Genomic DNA, 22,502 nt, shown 5'->3' on the forward strand with positions numbered 1-22,502 from the left:
AGTTTTAGACAGATAATGGTAGGCTTTCTTCTCAACTTTTTGAAGGTCAGATTGTCAGCGATCCTAACTGTCTATATCTGGGGTTAAAGACTCTCTTTCAGACAGAGATGAAAATTGCTGATTGCTGTGAAGTCTAAAGCTACTAACATCTTACAAACTGCTAGAAGTACCAATTGTAATGTAAATTGCAAAAGTGCTAAGAGAAGCACCCTGAATACATTTACATTAGTAGGACTTAGGATTTAGATTCCCTTTAAAGTGACACTGACACAAAAAAAACTACTTTTCAGAATATGAATGTACGTTAAAAGTTACCTATAGGTTAATCATTTTTTTGCTGATAAGGCTGCTTTTTTCATTGTTAATTAAAGGTCATAAACCTGACTTTTGCCAAACTGACTGTACCATCTCAACCTGTTAAGAGTTTCTAATGCTAACAGGCTACTGCTGCACAAATATGGCAGCCCCCTTATAGAGGAAAATGAAGGATTAGACAAGTAATGCATTTGCATTGGGCAAATGTTTTTAAGGCAAAATTATAAATATCATGCAAAAACAATGTATGATAAATGTAAAAACAGTTTAATTTCAGGTGTCAGTAAGGATAGCTTTGATTTGCCTACCACCAATCTTTATTATTGTAGATGCCCAAATCCTGTACACAACCATACTTCTGCTACCTGGGCCATTGAGTTCATGGAAAGTTTCACAGCAGTTGATCAAGAACTACCCCAAATTTTCAGGAGTGCATTTTTTTGTGTAAATGCTTTAGGGTAATTTTATGTCCTTTAATATGTATATACTCACTGAGCTGTGTCCACATGTACAGGTCTTTAGAGACCAAAAATCCTTATTTTACATACATTGTTATCAGCTGAGTTGCAAAAGGAACACACCGCAATGCACCAAGTAACATTCCCCCTGTGTAATGAGCAAAAAGACATTGCATAAAACTCACCACAAAGATCATTAATCAAAAAAGTACTGTGTCATGACAGAAGAGGCACATCAAATTTAAATGCTGCTAAGATATGCACTCTGCAATAAAACTAAAATGTATATTTTGAAATTAGAGTGTTAAACCTGTGTGTAATTAAAGGAGAATAGCTCAGATTTGGACCATGCAGCACAAGTGCACAATTAAAAACAATACATCATTTTGTTTCAGTATTTTTATTTTGTAATTTGCTTTTAATTAATAAACAGCAAAGCAATAATTATCAAAAGCAATTGGCAAACAAGATCATATATGTACCTTTCTTCACACACTACTACTTTACATGCAAAGGGAAGAGAAAAAGGGGACAGAAAGTATAAAAGGCATTTCTAAAAGGGAATAGATTTTAGTAGTTAGTTTGTGTTGCTCAAATCTGGGGCATTCTCAGTATGACAACATTAAGCTGTTAGTATCAGCAGAGACTTCCTGATGAGGTACAGGAGAAGGTAGACTGAAATGCTGCTCTGCTTCCAAGGCAGATAGAAAGTAATTCACACAACAGTTAGTGACTTAAAAATCTTCTATACCTGGGAGGTAACATTAGTTCCAAGCAACATTTATTAGATATTTTGACCACTTGATAAATTATTTATTTGATCATTTGTTCTGCAACTCAGTGTTGTTCCCTGATGAAATACAAGAGTCGACATGTACTGCATCCTAAAGAAATGGATTTCCAGAATTCTGACTTTATAGCTGACCTGCAAGGGGTTCAGTACTTTGCTGCACATTTTGTGTTGTGTTTAAATCTGGTATATGGAATAAAATTCCTGTCTATAAATACGTTGTGAACCCTTGAACATTGCAGTTCTCTATAAAAATAAATCACATAAAAAGTTCATCTAAATAAACTATTTTCATATAAATGTACTTTTCTAGTAGTAAGTGCCATTGGGTAATCCCAAATAGAAAAGCTACCATTTTAAGAATTAAGTACGATTTCCTGGGCTTACACATACTGGTACATGCTGGGTTACATCAGCCAGTGAATGGCAGAATTCTGTCTTTTACACTTCCTGTTACAGTTCGAGCTGCATTATTTCCTGTCAGGTGATTTCTGATGGAGCACACAGTCCATCACAAAATGGTGGCTCAAATGAAAAGATTCAAAAAGCAATATTTACTGATATGTATATGCCACATTTGTAAGACTCTTTACTAGGGCACTTTTTATGATAAAAATTATATGCAGGTTAAGTATTCATTATTAAGGTATAGTTTTCCTTTTAAACCCAGCAGTGATCTGTATACACTTAAACAACTATTTGCAACAGTTTTAAATACAAGGTAGGCACAAATGTCAAATTTGATAAAAAAAATCTATATATTTGAGACAGATTCATTCCATGTGCTATACAAAAGCAATATACATAAGATCATAACTTTAGACCTTTTTTAGAATATGACTATGAAGTACTTAGCATGTCCAGTTGCTTTAGATTTACTTATACAGGTATGGGATCCCTTATCCAGAAACCCGTTATCCAGAAAGCTCCAAATTACGGAATGCCCGTCTCCCATAGACTCCATTTTAATCAAATAATTCAGAATTTTAAAACTGATTTCTCTTTTCTCTGTAGTAATAAAACAGTACCTTGTAATTGATCCCAACTAAGATACAAATAATCCTTATTGGATGCAAAACAATCCTATTGGATTTAATTGCAGTTTTATTGATTCTTTAGTAGACTTAAAGTATGGAGATCCAAATTACGGAAAGACCCCTTATCCGGAATACCCTTGGTCCTGAGCATTCTGGATAACGGGTCCTATACCTGTACTAGGTATACCTTTTTTAGAACTTCTATGGTTTTTATGCTGCAATTACAAGTTAAAGTAGATGAGGTTTCAACAAAAAGAACAGAAGCATCACACTGTAACATATGTATATAATATTTTTCAGCCTACTTTGTGTCCCTTGTCTGTAATATTTGCATTAATATCATTTATCAACCTAACAGGATCATCTAATAGGAGTAGTTTTTGCACCAGATCTAAGATTGCATTGCAAACAGATGTTTGTTTGCAACATGTGACCAGTAAATTCCATCAGATTTGATTGGTTGCTATGGGCTACTAGACCTGAGGGCAAATGTTGCCCCTTACATTTAACTTCACAGGGGGCATTATATTAAGGGTATATGATATTTTCCTCCCTTTTAGCTATATACATTTTTATTCCTTAGAAAACATGACTTTTCACCATACTTAATAAAATCTTATTTTATAATGTTTGTTTGTGAGAATCCATGAGTAACATGCCTTTTAAGGTTCAGATGTTTCTCTAGACTGGCTTTCTCAATTTGGAATGACTTGTACAAAGACCTTTTGGGAGTTAAATACCCTGGAATCTTGCTCCAATCAGCATAATCTGTTTAGCATAGCCAGCACGGAGTCAGAGACCTCATGGAGGTAAGGTGTTGATTGTATTAGCATGATTGCAGCTATTCCCAAAAACAAATTTTTACAAAATTTTGCTGTTGGCCCTCCTGCAACACACATGAGCTGCAAACAAAAATTAAGCACATATGCCACACCTTACATATAACCTATTGGTAATTTAATTGTCTACAGTAATAAGGCTAAGGTTTAAGCACCCCTTTCCAATAACTGTACGTTTGAAACCAAGGACCCTGAGATCTGATATGTGGCTAAATGATCATTCAAATACTGTACTTCTGTGCAGCTGGTTTGTTTTGAAAAAAAGGGCCACTCCCATGGACAGGGTCAAAACAGCAGGGACTATTCATGGAAATGGATGGCATCTGGCCACTACGTATACATTTTAGTAAAATACTGCTTAATGGGTCATTTACGACAGTTGCAAGGAAAATCTAATTCATTATAGGTACTTGCATCAATATGTACACATCTGTATAGTTGCGCTCAATGCTGCTGCTTTCCTATTGCCTTCTGTTTATATTTCACGCAATTGTACCTTCTGATGCAGAGAGACCCTGGAACTACCTCCACCTCAAAATCGGTAGCTCCAGGGTTCCCATATCACCCTGCAGCAAATGACACAGCACAGTTGCGCCGAAAGAATAGGGTGCACAATTCACTGTTACATTGGTCACCATAAATAACATCCAGATGTGTAAAAGATTTGGTGCAGTTGCGCCTGATTCACACTGAAGTACAAGCACAATTGCAACAGGAACACATTTCCCTGGCAACTGCAATTATGTTGGAATCATGAAGAAAAACACTGCATTGTGGGTAAAACACATTGCAATTGTACTCGAAATTGCACTTAGCCCAGTACAGTTGCAGATGTAAATAACCTCTAGTATTTTTAAAACCTTGATTACAATAATCTCAATACATTGATCTTACATTGAAAAAAAAACAGATCTAGCGAATTATATTATTTTTGAAACTACTGAAACTAAAATATGTTTCTGGAAATAAAATAGAATAAACTTTAAGGATAAAGAATTGGCACTTGCAAAGCATGCTGTTTGTTTATTATACTAGACAGGGTTTTAAAATGCTGTAAAGAATACTCATATATTTTATCAAAATCCCCTTTATGACATTTTTTTTTTAACTTTCACCTTAAATAAGTACATTTTTACTGTTCATAAAACTGAATGACATTTCATTCATTTAACTAGTAAGAGAACATAACAAAAACAAACTAAGTTTCTCCATTACAAAAATAACAAAATGGCTAATACTTTATAAAACAGTGAGTATTTACAGTTGTGGCTGTAGTTTGGCATTGGAGAGCAGTTTCAGTGAGTAAAGCCTCTATGATATTTTTCTCAGTCTCCCTTTGAGCATGTGAGAACATAATAAAAACGTGAAGAAATACTGAAATAGAAATGAATACTTCCATGAATTCATATTGCTGAATATTTGTTTTTACACTTACATGCCTTTTCTACTCCTATATTCATGAATGACTCAGCGCAATGATTACAACCTTGATTTAAAAAAAAAAAAAACAAAAAAAAAAACAAAAATCACATAAAGATCTCCAGTGACGATGCCTTGTGCTTCTAGAAATTCTGAGACAATGGTTTCAGTTGTCAATAACCTTGGTAAAGTTCTGTTAAGCTGATGACATGCTTAAACTATATTAGTATTCGACTAAGACTAATTCAGAGAATAGTACAAAAGAATTTCTTCTCTCTAAATGGATTTTCCGAAGCAGGCACTGGAAGAATAAGTGGGTCTTCTCTTACATGAGCATCGCAATAGGCCATTAAATCGGCAGCAGCCTTGGACACCTGGACAACAAACAGAAAATGGAACATAACTGAAATGAAACATTGTACCAATTCAAATTTTACATAGCAGCCATTACCATCCCCTAATTAGAAAGTAAAAAAATATTTCAATAGGTAAGTTAAAGAGGGAACTAAAACAATCAATTTTATTTCATTAGATGACCCAAGAAATATTTAATGCACCCCTTTAATTAACCATTACCATTAACAAAAAACAAATACAACAGAAGATTAATTGGTTTTTAATCTTATATATCATTTTAGAATAGTATTATATATAATACTTAATTATTATTATTGTGATCACATTTAGAAAAAAAAAAAGGGATTGTGAAAAAAATTGAATCAAAACTTCATCAAGTTTTTTTTCCGACAACCTTGGGACAAATATATATTTAAGTAAAAACTTAAATTACCCCAGTTGAATAAAGTCACAGAGACAATGTCAATTGAAAACCAAAGCAAATGAAACATATTAAACAAACATGCTTTGGGACACTGCACAATTTAGTTAATGATAGAACCATATTCTAAAAATTGTTTTAGTAACTCTTTGTTGTAGTTTCCAGCCAATCCATGCCAAACAAGTAAAGGAATGTTCTCTTAACTAGGTATAAGCATGGCAGGGCTTCTGCTAACCATTGATGTAGGATGGTTTCCTTCCAGGTGCTCTCAGTCTTTCTAAGTTTCTCTAAGATTTATAGAGTTGGATGTTGTGTGTGTTTTACTAACCAAACTCCATTCTGTTATCAGTAATGTTTTCCCAGAAATAAGTGTAATTTTCCCAGAAATAAGTTAAATGTAATGAATCTTTGGAAGAGAGGAATATTGAGCATGATGACCAGAAACAATGCACAACAGCCAGTTGCCATCGAAATCAAGGGATACCTGCACAGGCTACAAAATTGCAGCATCATACACAATATACTTGTGTCTTGACTTTACACACAGCAAGGCACAGAGAGTGATGCTACAGAGGTAAGGGAGTCCTGTACAGGTCAAAAGTACCTGCCAGGGGGCGCCCATGTGACACCGTTTTTGTATGCAAGCACTGCATTATGCATATTTTTTGCACTTTGCACCACCTATATGTAAATGAGTCCAATTGCATCTATGTTAATCAAGGCCTTCAGTAAGTAACCGTTCAGTCGTTGTGGATGGGGACAATTATACTGGAACATTGCACATCCATCTATACAGAAATGCTGAAAAAAAAGTTACCTCTAAATAGCTTTGTACTTGTTATTGGTATGTGTCATTTATTATTTATATTGTCCTTTAAAGGAATAAGAGACCCTAAATCAATTCTTTGTTTGGAGTGTTCTATCATATGGAAATGTTGTGTGTGTATTCCTGATGAGCCATATATTCTGTATCCTGTAGTTCTAAAGTTGCTGTCAAGATTCTTGTTTCCCAGTAGATCACTGGATTCATATTGTGGTATCCTGATAGGACTAATTTTCATATGGTGCCAATTCAAGTGTATCTTCCCACTATTCCCTCCAAGTCCTGTTATTAGACATTTTCCAGTTCTATACTCCTAATCAAGGTTTGTCTCTTGATTTGTATCCTGCTCTGTTTTATTCCAGCCACCCTGCCTCTGTCTGTTGGTTACCTACTTACTGTAGATCTACAGTATCTGCATAGATATAGTTTTCAGGACCACAGTGTAATATCTGTAAGTTCTTCCATGTCATAGGGATATTGATTGATTAAATGTTAGTGCACAATTACAGTGAATTATAGTGTGTATGTATATACATACACACGCATATATATATGACAATAAATATTCCGTGGCCGGCACACCGTTAAAATTTATCAAAAGTTTATTTAAGACATATTGTTAAAAAGAATCCGACTTTTCGGTCAATAGGACCTTTCTCAGAAATTTTCTAGAAAATTAAGTATTTTTCACAGAAAAGTATTGCAGTAACACATGTTTTGCTATACACATGTTTATTCCCTTTGTGTGCATTGGAACAGAACAAAAAAGGGAGGAAAAAAAGCAAATTGGACATAATGTCACACAAAACTCAGCTTTCTGACACCTGGCTCTACATTGCGACCCAAAATCCTTTGGTAATCCTCAGATTTCATGATGCCTTTCACATATTTAAGGCACCCAGTGCCAGAGGCAGCAAAACAACCCCAAAACATCATTGAACCTCCACTATATTTCACTGTAGGTACTGTGTTCTTTTCTTTGTAGGCCTCATTCCGTTTTCGGTAAACAGTAGAATGATGTGCTTTACCAAAAAGCTCTATCTTGGTCTCATCTGCCCACAAGACATTTTCCCAGAAGGATTGTGGCTTACTCAAGTACATTTTGGCAAACTGTAGTCTTGCTTTTTTATGTCTCTGTGTCAGCAGTGGGGTCCTCCTGGGTCTCCTGCCATAGTGTTTCATTTCATTTAAATGCCGACGGATAGTTCGCACTGACACTGATGCTCCCTGAGCCTGCAGGACAGCTTGAATTTCTTTGGAACTTGTTTGGGGCTGCTTATCCACCATCCGGACTATCCTGCCTTGCAACCTTTCATCAATTTTTCTCTTCCATCCACGCCCAGGAAGATTAGCTACAGTGCCATGGGTTGCAAACTTCTTGATAATGTTCCACACTATGGACAGAAGCAAATCTAGATCTCTGGAGATGGACTTGTAACCTTGAGATTGTGGATATTTTTCCACAATTTTGGTTCTCAAGTCCTCAGACAGTTCACTTCTCCTCTTTCTGTTGTCCATGCTTAGTGTGGCACACACAGACACACAATGCAAAGACTAAATGAACTTCTCTCCTTTTTATCTGCTTTCAGGTGTGATTTTTATTTGCCCACACCAATTACTTGCCCCAGGTGAGTTTAAAGGAGCATCACATGTTTGAAACAATCTTATTTATCCACAATTTTGAAAGGGTGCCAATAATTTTGTCCAGCCCATTTTTGGAGTTTTGTGTGACATTATGTCCAATTTGCTTTTTTTCCTCCCTTTTTTGTTCTGTTCCAATACACACAAAGGGAATAAACATGTGTATAGCAAAACAATTAATCCGGTGTTGCTGGTCTTTTTTTCCCGACATCTAAACCATTTACCTTGCACCCGGGATAAAAGTGCCACCCCTATATATATCCCGACAACGATCCTGTGGGGATCAAAATGTGTAGATAAAGGACTACTTTTTTTTTTGAGCTGATGCCGTGAGTGCTTTCTGCAGACACAGTATTTATATATATATATATATATATATATATATATATATATATATATATATATATATATATAGCAAGTGAAGATGTCCCACACTCACAGGTCTTAGGTGAAATAAAGGTGTTTATTCGATCCACATCTAACGTTTCGGCTGCCTCCGCAGCCTTTCTCAAAGACGAAACGTTAGATGTGGATTGAATAAACACCTTTATTTCACCTAAGACCTGTGAGTGCGGGACATCTTCACTTGCTATTATTCCTAAATCCATTGGGACTGCACCCAGGCATCGCTACTCTTTCTTTGACGTGAGTGCCTGTTTACAAGCCAAATGTATATATATATATATACATACCATCGTAATGGAAGGGCACTCTCCTAACGAAATATAAAAATTGCCTGGGTGCCACAATTGAGTATTAAAATTTACACAACTAGAGGAATTTCCAGCAGATCAAACCCTTTTTATAATCCAAGCATATATGGCAGCACGAACATGTCCAAAATATAAAACATAAGGAAAAATGGTAAAACAAGTAAAAAGAAAAACTGCAATTATGTTGCATCAGAAACAATGAATTTATCAATAAAAGTTTGCATAATCAGTACCTTAATCCTGTCCATACATGCTTCCATTTTAAGTTGTTCCACTGCTTTTCTTGCTTGAGATATACTAGTTGTACTATTGTTAGACATGCTGTCTTTCATTGTATGCTTCTGAAACAGAAAATATATATTATTTGTTATATACCCGTAATTATGTCCTACATGAGACAAGGATGAATAAGGTATTTTAAAGGAAAACTACCTCCCTGTTATTTTTTAACCATTAAGATGCACTATCCCCTCAACCTACCCCCAGCAAGTGGTTTTCAGTGTGTTTCAATGTTTCTGGTCAGTGATCAATACCAGGAATGTGGGACCGAAAGTAAAGTAGTAAAACATGGCAGCTGGGCAACCATGCTTCACAGCTCTGCGTCTGACTGGCAGGTACAAGGAACAGGGCAATTTTTGGGAGTCAATTTAATAAGGTTGGAGAAGGGGCTTTTGCAGCTTGTGCAGTGTCCCTATTGGTTAAAATGTAATAAAGGGAGCTTCTGTAAGAGCTATAAAATCTGCCCTAACCTCAAAATCATCTAACTGTATTTGTATCATCCTCTTTTCATCTCATTACTAAAATTTTCCTAAAAGTAAGGGGAATGCGCCAAAACCCACACATTGGGGCTGGTTGAGCAACATAGATAGCAAATTGCATAGCTGCTGTTGCCAATAGCAACCAAAAAAGTAATTGTAAACAATCTACTACAAGTTAGCAAAGACCTGATTGGGTGCTATTGTTGTTTGGGCAATTTATCATCTATCTTGATAAATCTACTCACTAAGTTTATTTTAAGCAATCTTTTTTAGACTGCAATCACTAATAAATTAAGACTTCTATTTGTACAGCCCTGCAAGAAATTTTGGTGCTTTCTAGGGATGCACCGAATCCCAGATTCAGTTTAGGATTCGGAAGACTTTGAGCCATTTTCTGCAGAATCACATGATTTATTTAGACCATGGGATAATGGAAGGTATTTTGCTAATGTACATATACAAATTATTGCTCAGATTTTGGACGATACTTCGTGGAGGATTCAGTATCTGGCCAAACCCAAATCAAGTGCTTTGTATTATAGTTATTTAAACTGCCCTTAACACAGCTTTAGTAACTCCAATATTGTTGTCATTGTAGTTTCAAGCCCCCAGTTAAGCCCATTTATGATTTATAATTTGACCCTTTCAATTCCGGAACATCACATAACTACACCAGTGTCAGCATGTCATAGTCCCCAGTACTTTGCAATACCTGTTAGGCATACAACCCTCAGTAAAACCTATGACAATATAAAAAAATACATATGTACCAGACTTCCTAGATAAATATGGCAATGTATTACATTATAACTATCTTTTAGTCGTGAATACAATAATACAGCCCAATTATAACAACATTTAAGGATGTTACATCCCATGAAATAATTGTGGAACACAACAACATTACAAAGTACAGGTATGGTATCCAGAAACCCATTATCTGGAATAATCATCTCCTATGGTGTTGGTAGAATGGATTTTTTTTTATAGCATTTAACATCATTTCACCTTTAAGCCAGTTTTAAGCAATATAATTTTGGCATACAGTAATGTTCCTTGTCTAGTAAATTAGCTTTTATTTCATCTAGTATTAATAAAACAATGCTACACTATGTATTTCTCTTCTTACGCCTGGCATAACCAGCTAAGCTTATATTACTTTATACTGAACAACTTGCTCTGTTGTAGAGATAATTAGCAATTTTGTTTTATATAATATGGCTTTTAAATGACTGTATAGCCTCATGTAAGCAAGCCAAGTCTTAAAATAATGCTGTATTATATTCAGACACTGAGGAATCAAATTATGGGCTGTGGAGCAGTGCTTGAAGTGAGGGACTTTATGTTTGATTTGTGTTTGGAACACTATGAGTTCTTTTTGTTTGTTTTACAAACTTTTTCCGAAGTTCATTATTTTCTTTTTCTTAGCTTTGTGTTAACAATGTGGCCTATGGCATAAACACAGCAGGGAGCACTCCACTACTGGCATATTCATGAAGGAAAAAATAGCTACTGCATTATGTAGTTAATTGTATTATGTCAGTATGATCTCGCTAACGCATTTATAGAACTAGCAGCTGTTTCAAATTAAAGGGACAGTCTCAGCTGCCAACCAAACACATTTATGTAAAATTGAAACATAGTATTTAAAAGGAAATACAAGTATAAATACAGTCACTTCAATCATTGCAGCCGTTGTGTTTGATGCTTATATTGCAGTCCATATACACACACACACACACACACACATATATATACTGCCTATTGAAAGCACTCACGGCTCCATGTAGTTCAAAAGATCAAAATATTTTATTGCTCCACACTCACTATAAAATATTTTGAACTTTTGAACTACATGGAGCTGTTTTTTAATAGGCAGTATATGGATTTTTTGGTGAGCACCCGGCGTGTATTTTGGAAGTGGCGAGTGCCGTCAAGGAGAGCCATATATATATATATATATATAGCAAGAAAGTGAGCTGCACACACCAGGACTTGGCAAAAAAAAGATAAGTTTATTTAAGCAAAGAAATCCAAATATATATATATATATATATATATATATATAGTAGAAAGAGTGCCGCACACACAGGGACTTGATACAAAAGAAAAAGTGGTTTTTCAATAAAACCACTTTTTCTTTTGTATCAAGTCCCTGTGTGTGCGGCACTCTTTCTACTATATTTTTGTTTTTTGACCTGCACCAAGGGCATTTGAACTTGTATAGGGTGTGCTCCTCCCTGTATACTATATATATATATATATATATATATATATATATATATATATAAAATCTTACAAATTGGAAGCACTCATAGAGGTATAGTGTTCTCCTTGAACCGTTGTCAGGATACCCCCAGAAGTCATGTAACCAGTTTTTATAGACTTTTATTTTTCACAACTGTAATTTCTTGATGATTGCAATATGGTAGGACTATTTGTCAAAAATGCCCCTTGAGAGGGCAAACTCAGATGACCATGTATTTTCACATACTCAATACTCTATGCTTTGTTCTTTTTTTATATAAGGAAAAGAGAAGGCTGAGATGGTTTAAGGGGGGAAGGGGAGATAGGCCAAGATGGACCAAGACAAATACAGAGGATAGGCCACATGTAGTGAGGGGATGTTTTAGGGCTCTTACACACAGGCATGCTATGGCTTCTTAATGCCTTCCACTGCATGGGAAGGCATAAATAAAATATTCTGTCTCACTTATAGTCTTATAGTACCCACTGTACCACCGAATGCAAATGGAATGCTCCATGTTGCATATCACCTACGTTTAGTGGTTCATTGCCATTGGTACTGTCAATATAGGGTAGAATGGCTTCTGAGGAACACATAAAGAAGCCACCCCACAGGACTGCATAAAGAAACACCTGTGTTTAAGTCATCGAACACTTAAAGTGTCTGAGAAGATGTAATCATCTGTTTTTGCCTGTTAATAAGGTACTCTAGTGTAAGCAAAACTACCTTTTGGAGCACTCACCCAGCACCTGACCAGGGAACTAGCACTTATATTGTAATGTCACCCACTGTGACCTACAGCACTTATACTGCATTTGCCTATTTGTGTCTGTAAGTTACCCTCCCATATAGATTGTAAGCTCTACGGGGCAGGGACCTCCATCCTCTTGTGTCTTTGACTCTTATCTTATTACAATTGTATCTATTATTTATTTGTGCTTATTGTAATACTTTGTATTTATCTATTTTAATACCCATGTTTATATTAATGTATTCTGTACAGCGCTGTGTACATAAGTAGTGCTTTTATAAATAAAGTTATACATACATACATACAAAACATTAAACAATATATCATAAGTGATTCATATATTGGCAATTCAATCTCAAGTGAAAACTTTTTGATGTATTTGAGAAAATTTGCAGTGAAATTAAGGGGATATGTCTTCCGTGATGGATTAAATTTAGCCCAGTATGGGAAATGCCATCTGGACAAAATGAGAGAATTGTTGAAGAGTGGATCTTTTTAAAATGCAGTTGCAGAGTTTATTTTACATAGGGGAGGTGGTAATGTTTGATAGAAGGGCTGAGGCACTGGAGGAGGAATTGACACTATTTTACTGAATCCACTGGAGAGTAGCAGGCACTATTCTACTAAGCAGTGGGCTGACATAGGAAGTGAAATAACAATAACCATGTTACAGTGACTTTGCCAGTGGCAGGAAATATGGCTTGAAATATTTTAAATACTGAATTTATTGCACCAGCCTAAAGGTTTAGCATCTCTATAGTAGTAATAATCCAGCTTTCACATGGGGTCACCATACTCAAGCAGTGGTGTATTAGAAGTGTCAGTGACATGCTCAGTGTGATCTGGACAACATTGGCTGAAGCTAAGCTTAGGGGTCGTCACAAATAATCAAGCAGAAAATGAGGGTGATGCTACAGGGCTGATTATTACTTTCTGATGCAAATTGCACTGGTTTCAGAGCTGCCATATACTAATAATCTGTATTATTTACTACTCAAATCTTATATTGTGATATTTATATTCTATATATACAGTATATTGTGAGTGGGTCCCTAAGCTCATGTAACAGATAGAGGGAGAGCAAGGAAGGGAAGGGAACAACAGAGAAAAATGAGAATGGGATAAAAAGGGGTGATAAATGAAAAGTAAAGGTGGTGAGTATGAATGAACAAAAAAGGCAGAGAAGTGAAGAGGGGAGAGAGAGAGAAGCATACATGAAAGAGAAAGGGAGAGGAGAGAAGGGCAAGGGAGGTGAACTGTGCAGAAGAGGAGGGAGGAGGGAATAGGTAAAGTGATAGGCTAATGTCCCATGGAGCTAGTTAGTCGCACGCGATAGATCTCTGTTATGGTGGGTTGCTCCGAAATGCCTTTCCAATGGCAATAAAAAAAAAATTAAAAAATAGATGCAATAAAATGTGACAGAGATTAAGATCTCTCTTACATTTTCTTACAATGATAACCACAAACCCCACGATCAATGAGTAATAAGCATTTCTTTGTACTAATTATACCCAAAGTGCATTGGGCCTATAACTAAGGACAATCAATAATAAGTTGTAATACTGATATTCAATATATACGGATACCCATTTTATACACAAAATGTAAAATTCATATTACTAGCAACACGCTAGAGTACCCCTATAGAAGTTCAAATTCTTGGATAATGTTGTAATATTTGGATACTGATTTGTTATTGTAGCCCAAAAAAACAATTACAATAAGTACCCACATCTCAATGAAACCACCTAAAATAGCAGATGAATGGATGCATACAGATCACTGTTTTTGCATAAAAGCATTAAAGTGCTTATTTGAACAGCGTATGCTTCATTAAAGAGCTAATGGATCATATGCCATTTTACTTATAAAGGAAGTAGCAAAACAAATATGATAAATATTAATATGCACAAATAAGAAGATAATAAGTGCCTATGTTGATGTGTTCTGATGAATAGATTCAGTAAATTGTGTTGGGATAAAATGCATTTTCCCTAGGAAAAGGGGTGCAAACATTTCCGTGACCCTTGGTTTCAACAATTTCACTGGACTTCTATATCTTGCAAACAGTTAAAACTGTAATTGAAAATGCCTGACTAATCAGTTGGAAAATGCTGCATTTAACGATTTCACAAACGAGAAGACAGTGAAGAATTCATTGTCATTTGTTCTAAACATGCAAAAAACAGAAAGAGGAGCACAACTAAAACCTGAAATCCAGCAGAGAGCTAAATGTGTCAGCAGATTTTCTGCCTGCATGCCTGCAGTCTGCATATGTTATGCCATTTTTTTTACCTTTAGGAATTGATTTAACTTGACCCAATGATTTCATTAAAAACCGCACTGCATTTTCTCTTATTCTGTCTATATCCCATATTCCTCACACAGCTACATCACATTATCTGAAACTGTTACCATGACATTTCACTTAGTATTTTATCTCAGTCCAAATTTGGTGGAGAAGATTATAACTCTCCATTGCTATCAACTAGTTCATAGATCTGGGGGGTAATTCAAAAAGTGCAACTAACCTGAATTTGGACTAAAGTGGAGTCATTTACATTGAAAAATCATCTAACACGAACATCCCAAATGTTATAACTCCACTTAAAAAAAAAGGTATTTAAAACATCAAAGTTGGACTAACTGTATTTCCAACAATTTAACTACATCTTTCTGTATTTAATGGCAAAATGGAGTCAGTGGGGCTGATTTACTAACATAGGCGCTTAATGTCTATTTACCAATTAGATTTCAACAGTCTACTGTAATTGGCAAATGCACTTGTACAATTTATTTCCATTGTCTGCAAATCAGCCCTAACATCACCAAAACAGTCAAAGAACTTCAAGTTGTTGTAAGATGTTCTGACAAATCCATGTGACTCTTAAAGCGGACCTGTCACCCTAAGAAATAAGTCCAAATTATTTTCTATATTGTTAGTTGAGCAAAATAAACTTTACTTACTCTATATAAATAATATAAATCTTGTTTCCTTCCATCTTGGAATTACTCAATCAAAGCAAGCAGGAAGGCACCATTTTGTGGACACTGTTATTAAGGCAAGCTTTGTATCATGCCAAAATCTTGTTTCTGTGCCAGAATGGGGGGACCTGATACCCATGCCCATGCACTGGCTACACAATCAGATGAGGAGGAGGGAGGGGAAACGTTAGATGTGCAGGGATATCTAGGAAGTGCTGAATGGAAAGCTAAAGTTATTGTCTGCCCCGCCTCTATTCCTAAGGCATAGAGGCGGGGCAAGCAATATACGATTGACAGCTGTGATTTTTAAATGCCTTTATAATGAGTTTGGATGTGTTAATATAAAAATGAATTTGGGTTTCATGTTTAATTTGAACAGGATTTTTATTATACAGATTTTCATGTCTGGGTGACAGGTCCACTTTAATAGCAATAAAAATGAATATAATAAAAATTACATACAAAATGATCAAATTTGCAAATCCTGAGTGAGGCTTATGTGCATTTAATGCCCTTTTTAATACAATTGTACTTCATTAAGCATCACTCCAGTTTAACTTACTCTACCTTTGTAAATAAACCCCTGATCTTTATAGTTAGCGTTTCAGAAGACCAGATCTCTATTGGGCAGGTTTGATTTTTACGTTGGATCGGGACCTGCATTGGCTCGTTGATGCAGTTCTTGAACCGCCAGTGAGTATGCCTGCCGTTTTAATTAGCCTCATATCGCCCACCCATAGGTGGGCATATGGGGAGAAGATTCGCTCACTTGGCGACCTTGCCAAGCAAGCGGCTCTTACAGTGTATGGCCACCTTTAGGGTGGAGACTTACAATGAATCCTTTGAACACGGGTCAAAAAAATTTCATTACAGTAATGATGCTTCATTGTTATTTGTATATGACAATAAACTTGAAACTTGAAAACTATTGGTGGCAAAACGTCCTACTAGCCTTATTTAATGTTTAAATTATGCTTTTATTAGACTTATGGTATGGTCATCCAAATTACAAAAAGATCCCTTACTGAAAACCCCAGGCCCCAAACTACAGGTCCAAAGCTTTCTAGAAACAATTAATCTACTTTAGTTATATGTGACAAAAAGCACATTTGTTATTTTAATGCAAAAGCCCTGATCTGACCACCCATATCTCATTTAAGTACAGAAGCAAAAATATTATCAAATGCACTGTTTAACCTAGGTGCTCCTAGACCTAATCCATGAAAATCAAACTGGTTTTATGCCAGAGATACTGATAGAGTATTAACCTGAAAATATTATTCTACAATATACAAATTAGTCATGATACCACTGGTTTTAAAGCAGTACTTTGAACAGATGTATTAAAAGTCCTCAGAAGATTATGGGAATACCTATGGGCAATCCTGGGCAGATAAGAGCTGAACCAACCACTATAAGCCAACTGCATGGTCTGGGTTTACAATAATGTTTTTAAATCATTCATGCTGAGTAGGGTTTCTGCTGTCCCCTCTGATTTCCCTGGTCTTTGAGCCATTGAACTTGTTTTTAAAAAAGAAAATCTCACTTCTTGTAGACAATATGTTGTTATATCCTTCAACCTGGGCCCTGAAACCCATAGAGTTAAAGGTGGACCAGCTGGCCTCTGTTCATGACATAGAACCAACTGGAACAAATTGTTCTTATGTAAAATAGACTTTGGTCCACTGTATCAAATGCCTCCCAATACTCCACTTCTATAAGTATCCATATTTCATAAGAATATACATAAACAATAATTTAAAATGATATAAGACTTCAGACCCAATGCTAGATACCAAGGTTAATAAATTTACCCCTCTTATCTAAACTGTCATTAACTTTTGGGTAAAATAAATGTTCTTTAAAATTGATATACCTCCAAAAGTATCTTTTTTTTTTTTTTTACAATGCCCCAGTATCAATAGAGACTTATTTTGTAAGTCAGTAAATACATTTTTCATACCATTTATTTGGAACAACAAATCTCCAGGCATTACTTAAGGCAGATTCTGCCCACACCACTTCTTTATATATTATCCTACAATCCAATGTCGCTTCATCTCTTGCTGGATCCTATTAGATTTGGAAAAACTCAACTCTAAAAGGTCTCTGTGGGCCAGCTTTCTTTTACTACATCTGTAGGCTACATAACTTCAGGTATATGCCATGTGGTGGAATTAGGAGTCTAGCTATTCTCTTACTTGGACCAACTTTCCTAACACAAGTAAAGACATTCTCAAAGGCCCATTCTTCAAAACTTTGAAGCAACATTTTGGACATCCAGGCTCAAAATTACAGTACTGTACAAAAATCTACCACAAACTCTCTAGGCCCTTTGAACGTGCATTTAAGAAATCTAAAACAACATACCCTGCTCTTTCACAGAATATTAAGAAGGAGGCTACATGACAGAGATTATTACTTGATCTCTACAATGGGTAAAACAATACACTATAAACCCCGCATCAGTTGTATATTACACCTAATATACAGACAGATATGATGGAACCCTGCCATAGGTGCAATTCAGAACATGCATAAAGTGAATTTATTTTCTAAACGTTGGTCTTCAGACGTTAAACTCTTTGACCCCAAATTAGTATTACCTAACATTTTGCCCCTGTAATATGCCATCTGGGAGTTAAGGATGATCTTGTACCCTCCAGAGCTTCAATATAAAATTATATTATACCTATCTAGAAAAAATAAATCATTTTGCAGTCAATAGGCCCAATCCCCCTTTAGTTTCTAAATGGCTCAGATTGGTATATAATACACTCTCTCGCATAAAGGGGCAATACACCCTTGTAGTGCAACATTGAGTTCATTGAATGGGGCTTGTGCTGAAAAAATCAATGTTTTTTGTTATTTCATGAGTTACTGGGCAAACAGGGAATCTGAAGGCAGGTTTAGTCCTTGTGAGGTTGCTACCTAGCAGCCCATAGACAATCCCCCTGAATAACAAACACCTGCTAACAATACAGTGGCAACAAAGGGTGATGGATTGTTGTTGTTGTTGTTGTATACTGTTAATCTAATTATCTACCTCGCAAGGACCAAACATGGAAAAGTTTTCATTTGGCCTGTTTAGCTTAAGAAATAACAGAAAACATTATTACATGTAATGTTTTATTTTGAGTTATCATTATTCCAAATATTTTACTTAAAGGAATACTGGGAAAACACGTTTTTTCAAAATGCATCAGTTAATAGAGATTCTCCAGCAGAATCCTGCATTGAAATCCTTTTTCAAAGAAACAGATTTTTAAATATTTAATTTTAAAATTTCACATAGGGCTAGCCATATTCTTCATTCCCCAGGGTACCACAGCCATGTGACCTGTGCTCTGTTTAACTTCAGTCACACTTTACTGCTGAGCTGCAAGGGATATCATCCGCCTCCCAGCAGCCGATCAGCAGAACAATGTAAAGTACGCAAGATAGCAGCTCCCAGTAGATATCAGAATAGAACTAAATAGTAAGAAATCCAAGTCCGGCTTGGGACTCCTCCAGTTACATGGGAGTAGGAGGAACAATAGGTTACCTGAAAGCAGTTCTAATGTGTAGCACTAGCTCTTTCTGAAAGTTTAGACTTAACCACAATGCACACCAATATTACAAATAAAAACAAATACATTTGTTGGTTCAAGGATACAATTTTAAATGAGTGAATTATTTGTAAAAAGTGTTCCATAAACCTCATAAAAGAATCCCTTTAATGGGTACTAGGAATTCAGAATCTCTTTAAAATAATCTACATAATGCATCATGATATGTGTCTTATAACATTCTCTACACATTCTCCTTTCTATGACCATTATTGTGTACTACTTTATTTATACTATCAGGTCAATGTTTGATGTGTTGTTTAAATAAAAATGAAATTACTCCTTTAAAATATTATCTGCAATTTAACTATGTTTTCCTTCAAATGTCTTCACTGTGTGAAACCTTTTCATTGAGAAAGGGCCTTCAGCTCTAAATGGCACAAGCTTCAGCACTGATGGGGTGGGTGGATTGTAAAAGATTAAACATACCTAAAGAGCTTCTGCTTAACCTAATTAAAGGGCAAGAATAAAAGAGTTCTACTCAATTACCAAGGCTTACTGCAGTTTGTATCAATAATTCCAAACCTTCCCAAACAATAATACTGACTGGTTACACAAACTCCAATTAATTCATTTTATTTGATTTACCAATATATTTTAAACTCTTGAGCACAATATTAAACAAGTATCCAGTTAACTTTCAATTAATTAAAAAAATATGTTTCATTTTATAAACGAAGTAAAGATTAAAAGTAAAACCAATAAATACAATTAGTCCAACATATTTTTTCTTCAACTGATAGAATTTCCAGTTTACAACTTTCTCTTTAAGTCAGTCAATGCCCACTGCTTTTAAAGAATTAATTTAATTTACTTCAACCTATTATGAACACAAGAATAGCAATTACCGATAAAAATGTCCATCTGAATATAAAAGGACTCATTTGCCAATAGGGCGCACTTTCATCACATATTAAAGGCAGAGTTGCACCTAACAGTGAATTGTAAGCCCCTTGGGTGTTAACAAGACTGTGCCGGTCTTGTACATTACGTTATCACATTACAGTACATTACTTGTGCAGTACATTATCCATAACACACAAATGGAGCACCTGCAAGTATATCTGAACCTTTTCTATTTGTACATTGTAATTTAAAGGCCACAATGTAGTGACCTTAAAACCTCTAGCACTTGTACCTTTTGCTCCGAGAGAGGGGAGAAATTGCTGCCTATCACCCCTATTAATAGTGAATGGGAAACATAGTGAATACAATTGTCCTGCTTAGAGAAATGTATTGTTTAAAAATGCAAAGGCGCCCATTTTCGACTGTTACTAAGCAGGACAAAGCAAGTCTCTGGTGTTTCTCATTCGCTTTTGATGGTAGAGATTTGTAGCATTTTGTCTCCCACACCCATAATGATAAACCATTGGGGTGTCAAAAGACTTTAAATCTCCCCATGCCATTAGTCTTAAGACTCCTAATTGCAATCACATTCATTTCAGCTTAACACATAATCAGAATGACTATAACTCCTGTACAGATAATTACAGCAAGGCAGCTGCAAACTGCCCTCCCAAATCCTAGCATTTAGCTTGTTCTACATTCTTTTCTAGTGGCAGTTGCTATGGCTCCACTCTCCAACCCCCAATTACAGTTCAATATTTCCATTGCAAACCATGATTTAATAAAGGTAAGTTAGTGGGCTCATTTTCCTAGAAGCATTTATTACTTAGCCTGAACAGTGGGTGTAGCAGAAGAAACACAACTCACCAGTGCCTGAGGTTGAATAATTTACAGAGAGAGGGTTTAGGTGTGAATTTCGAAGCACAAATAGTCCTTTTCATGCAAACCTTTTTTTATTTAGGGCAGCTGCAGAAGCAACACGGTCACATCATCCAGGGGAAATGACCTGCAAATAAATATGGATAAAAGGAAATACAGATAGACAATTTAGTGGGCTTGCTGACTGAAGCATCTGCACAATGCACAGAGAATGACCTAGATATCAGTAGCCAGCCTGACAAAGCCATAGCCGAAGGATCCACCGATGCCAGTGCCCAACCAGGGTCCGTCCAGCCCGACGTTTAACTACAATTCCCACACCTCAGAAAGATGACTGTGGTTGTAGTTCAACAAAAGCTAGAAGGCATCAGGCGGTATCAGGGATCTAAACATTCTGCCATCATAATCTTTATGCCGAAATGTCTAAATGAAGCCGCTAACTCCTTAATGCCTTATGATTCCCCTTCTCTCAAGCATCATCATTCATTCACACCCATTGACACGAAGCTCTAACCTAGGGAAATCTCCGCTTGCCTTGGCTTCTGCTCTCCAGCTCCTCCCTTTTCCTTCCCAGTACCACAGCTACCGTTCGACTTGGTGCTAAAAGGGATGCTCGAATAAAAGAAAGCAATTGCCCTCCCGGCCGCCTAGATATCACTCTCATGAACCCAGACTCACCTAAAGCGAAGGCTGTGGGAGAGCAATATGACATCCTCCCTGAGACAAGTCAGTGCATCCCGTCGCACAAAATAGGCTATGCCTGGTGCGACAAAGCATGCAAGGCAAAAAAATAGGAAATGCCCAGAGCGATTTGCCTATTCCAGCTCCCAGGCTTGAATACACCTCTAATTGATTCACTATGGAAACGCGCCGTCCCTCGCACCCACGCTGAAACCTCCCCCTCAGATACACCAGCAGCAGAGCCTGGCAGTGCCCTGGGGAAGACCTTCCCAAAAATCGCACACAGGCGCTCCCACACCCCTAATGGCGATACAAGGGATTCCCATGCACTTCACAGGTGCGTAAGCGCTAGCTACCATTTATATGAATGCTTGGCAACATTCTAGTCTTGCTTCCCTGCTGGGGTACCGAAAGAGCATTGTGCTTTGAGAAACCATTACAGGCTCAACGTGATGCCTGAGCTCCGTGACGTAACCATCGGATCCTCCGCGGCTTTTCCTGCTCTTCTACTGACGTCACAGGACTCAAACACCCCAGGATACAGAGCTGCTCCTGATTGGGCCGTGATGTGGGATCTGTATGGAATTATATCCGTGATAAAGATAGATCCAAATCGACACATTGTGGGAACCATCTGTTATTTACATTACCCTTACATACCTCCCAACATTTGAAAAATGAAAAGAGGGACAATTATTTTGACCACGCCCACTTTTGTTACCACGCCCAATTACCAAACCCCATTATTTAAATTAATTTTTTTGCACCAATGGCCCAATAGACAGTACCCTCCATAGACAGTGCCCCCCTACACAGTGCCGCATTTACCCCCACAGACAATTCCCCCCATAGACAGTGCCCCCAAATTGACCCATAGACAGGCAGTAGCCCCCATACACAATGCCCCATAGAAAGTACCCCCCATACACAGTG

At 36.5% G+C, this 22,502-nt stretch overlaps 1 protein-coding gene across 4 annotated transcripts; it reads right to left on the reverse strand.

The window, feature by feature from the left end:
* Positions 1-1,157: 1,157 nt before the first annotated feature.
* On the reverse strand, positions 1,158-22,166 carry gng4 (guanine nucleotide binding protein (G protein), gamma 4). Of its 4 annotated transcripts, none has more exons than XM_012963128.3 (4): positions 21,926-22,166; positions 20,877-21,015; positions 9,047-9,154; positions 1,158-5,232 (listed from the first exon to the last, which is right to left on the reverse strand). In XM_012963128.3, exons 3-4 carry the CDS (start codon positions 9,143-9,145, stop codon positions 5,104-5,106), a joined length of 228 nt encoding a protein of 75 aa, XP_012818582.1. In that variant the 5' UTR covers positions 9,146-9,154; positions 20,877-21,015; positions 21,926-22,166; the 3' UTR covers positions 1,158-5,103. The 4 variants fall into 4 exon arrangements, with proteins under 4 accessions (XP_012818582.1, XP_012818583.1, XP_031757631.1 ...); XM_012963129.3 differs by lacking the exon at positions 21,926-22,166 and adding an exon at positions 21,403-21,532; XM_031901771.1 differs by lacking the exon at positions 21,926-22,166 and adding an exon at positions 21,105-21,379.
* Positions 22,167-22,502: the final 336 nt, after the last annotated feature.

The sequence above is a fragment of the Xenopus tropicalis genome, chromosome 5 (assembly GCF_000004195.4).
Source record: "Xenopus tropicalis strain Nigerian chromosome 5, UCB_Xtro_10.0, whole genome shotgun sequence".
Taxonomy (NCBI): Eukaryota; Metazoa; Chordata; class Amphibia; order Anura; family Pipidae; genus Xenopus; species Xenopus tropicalis.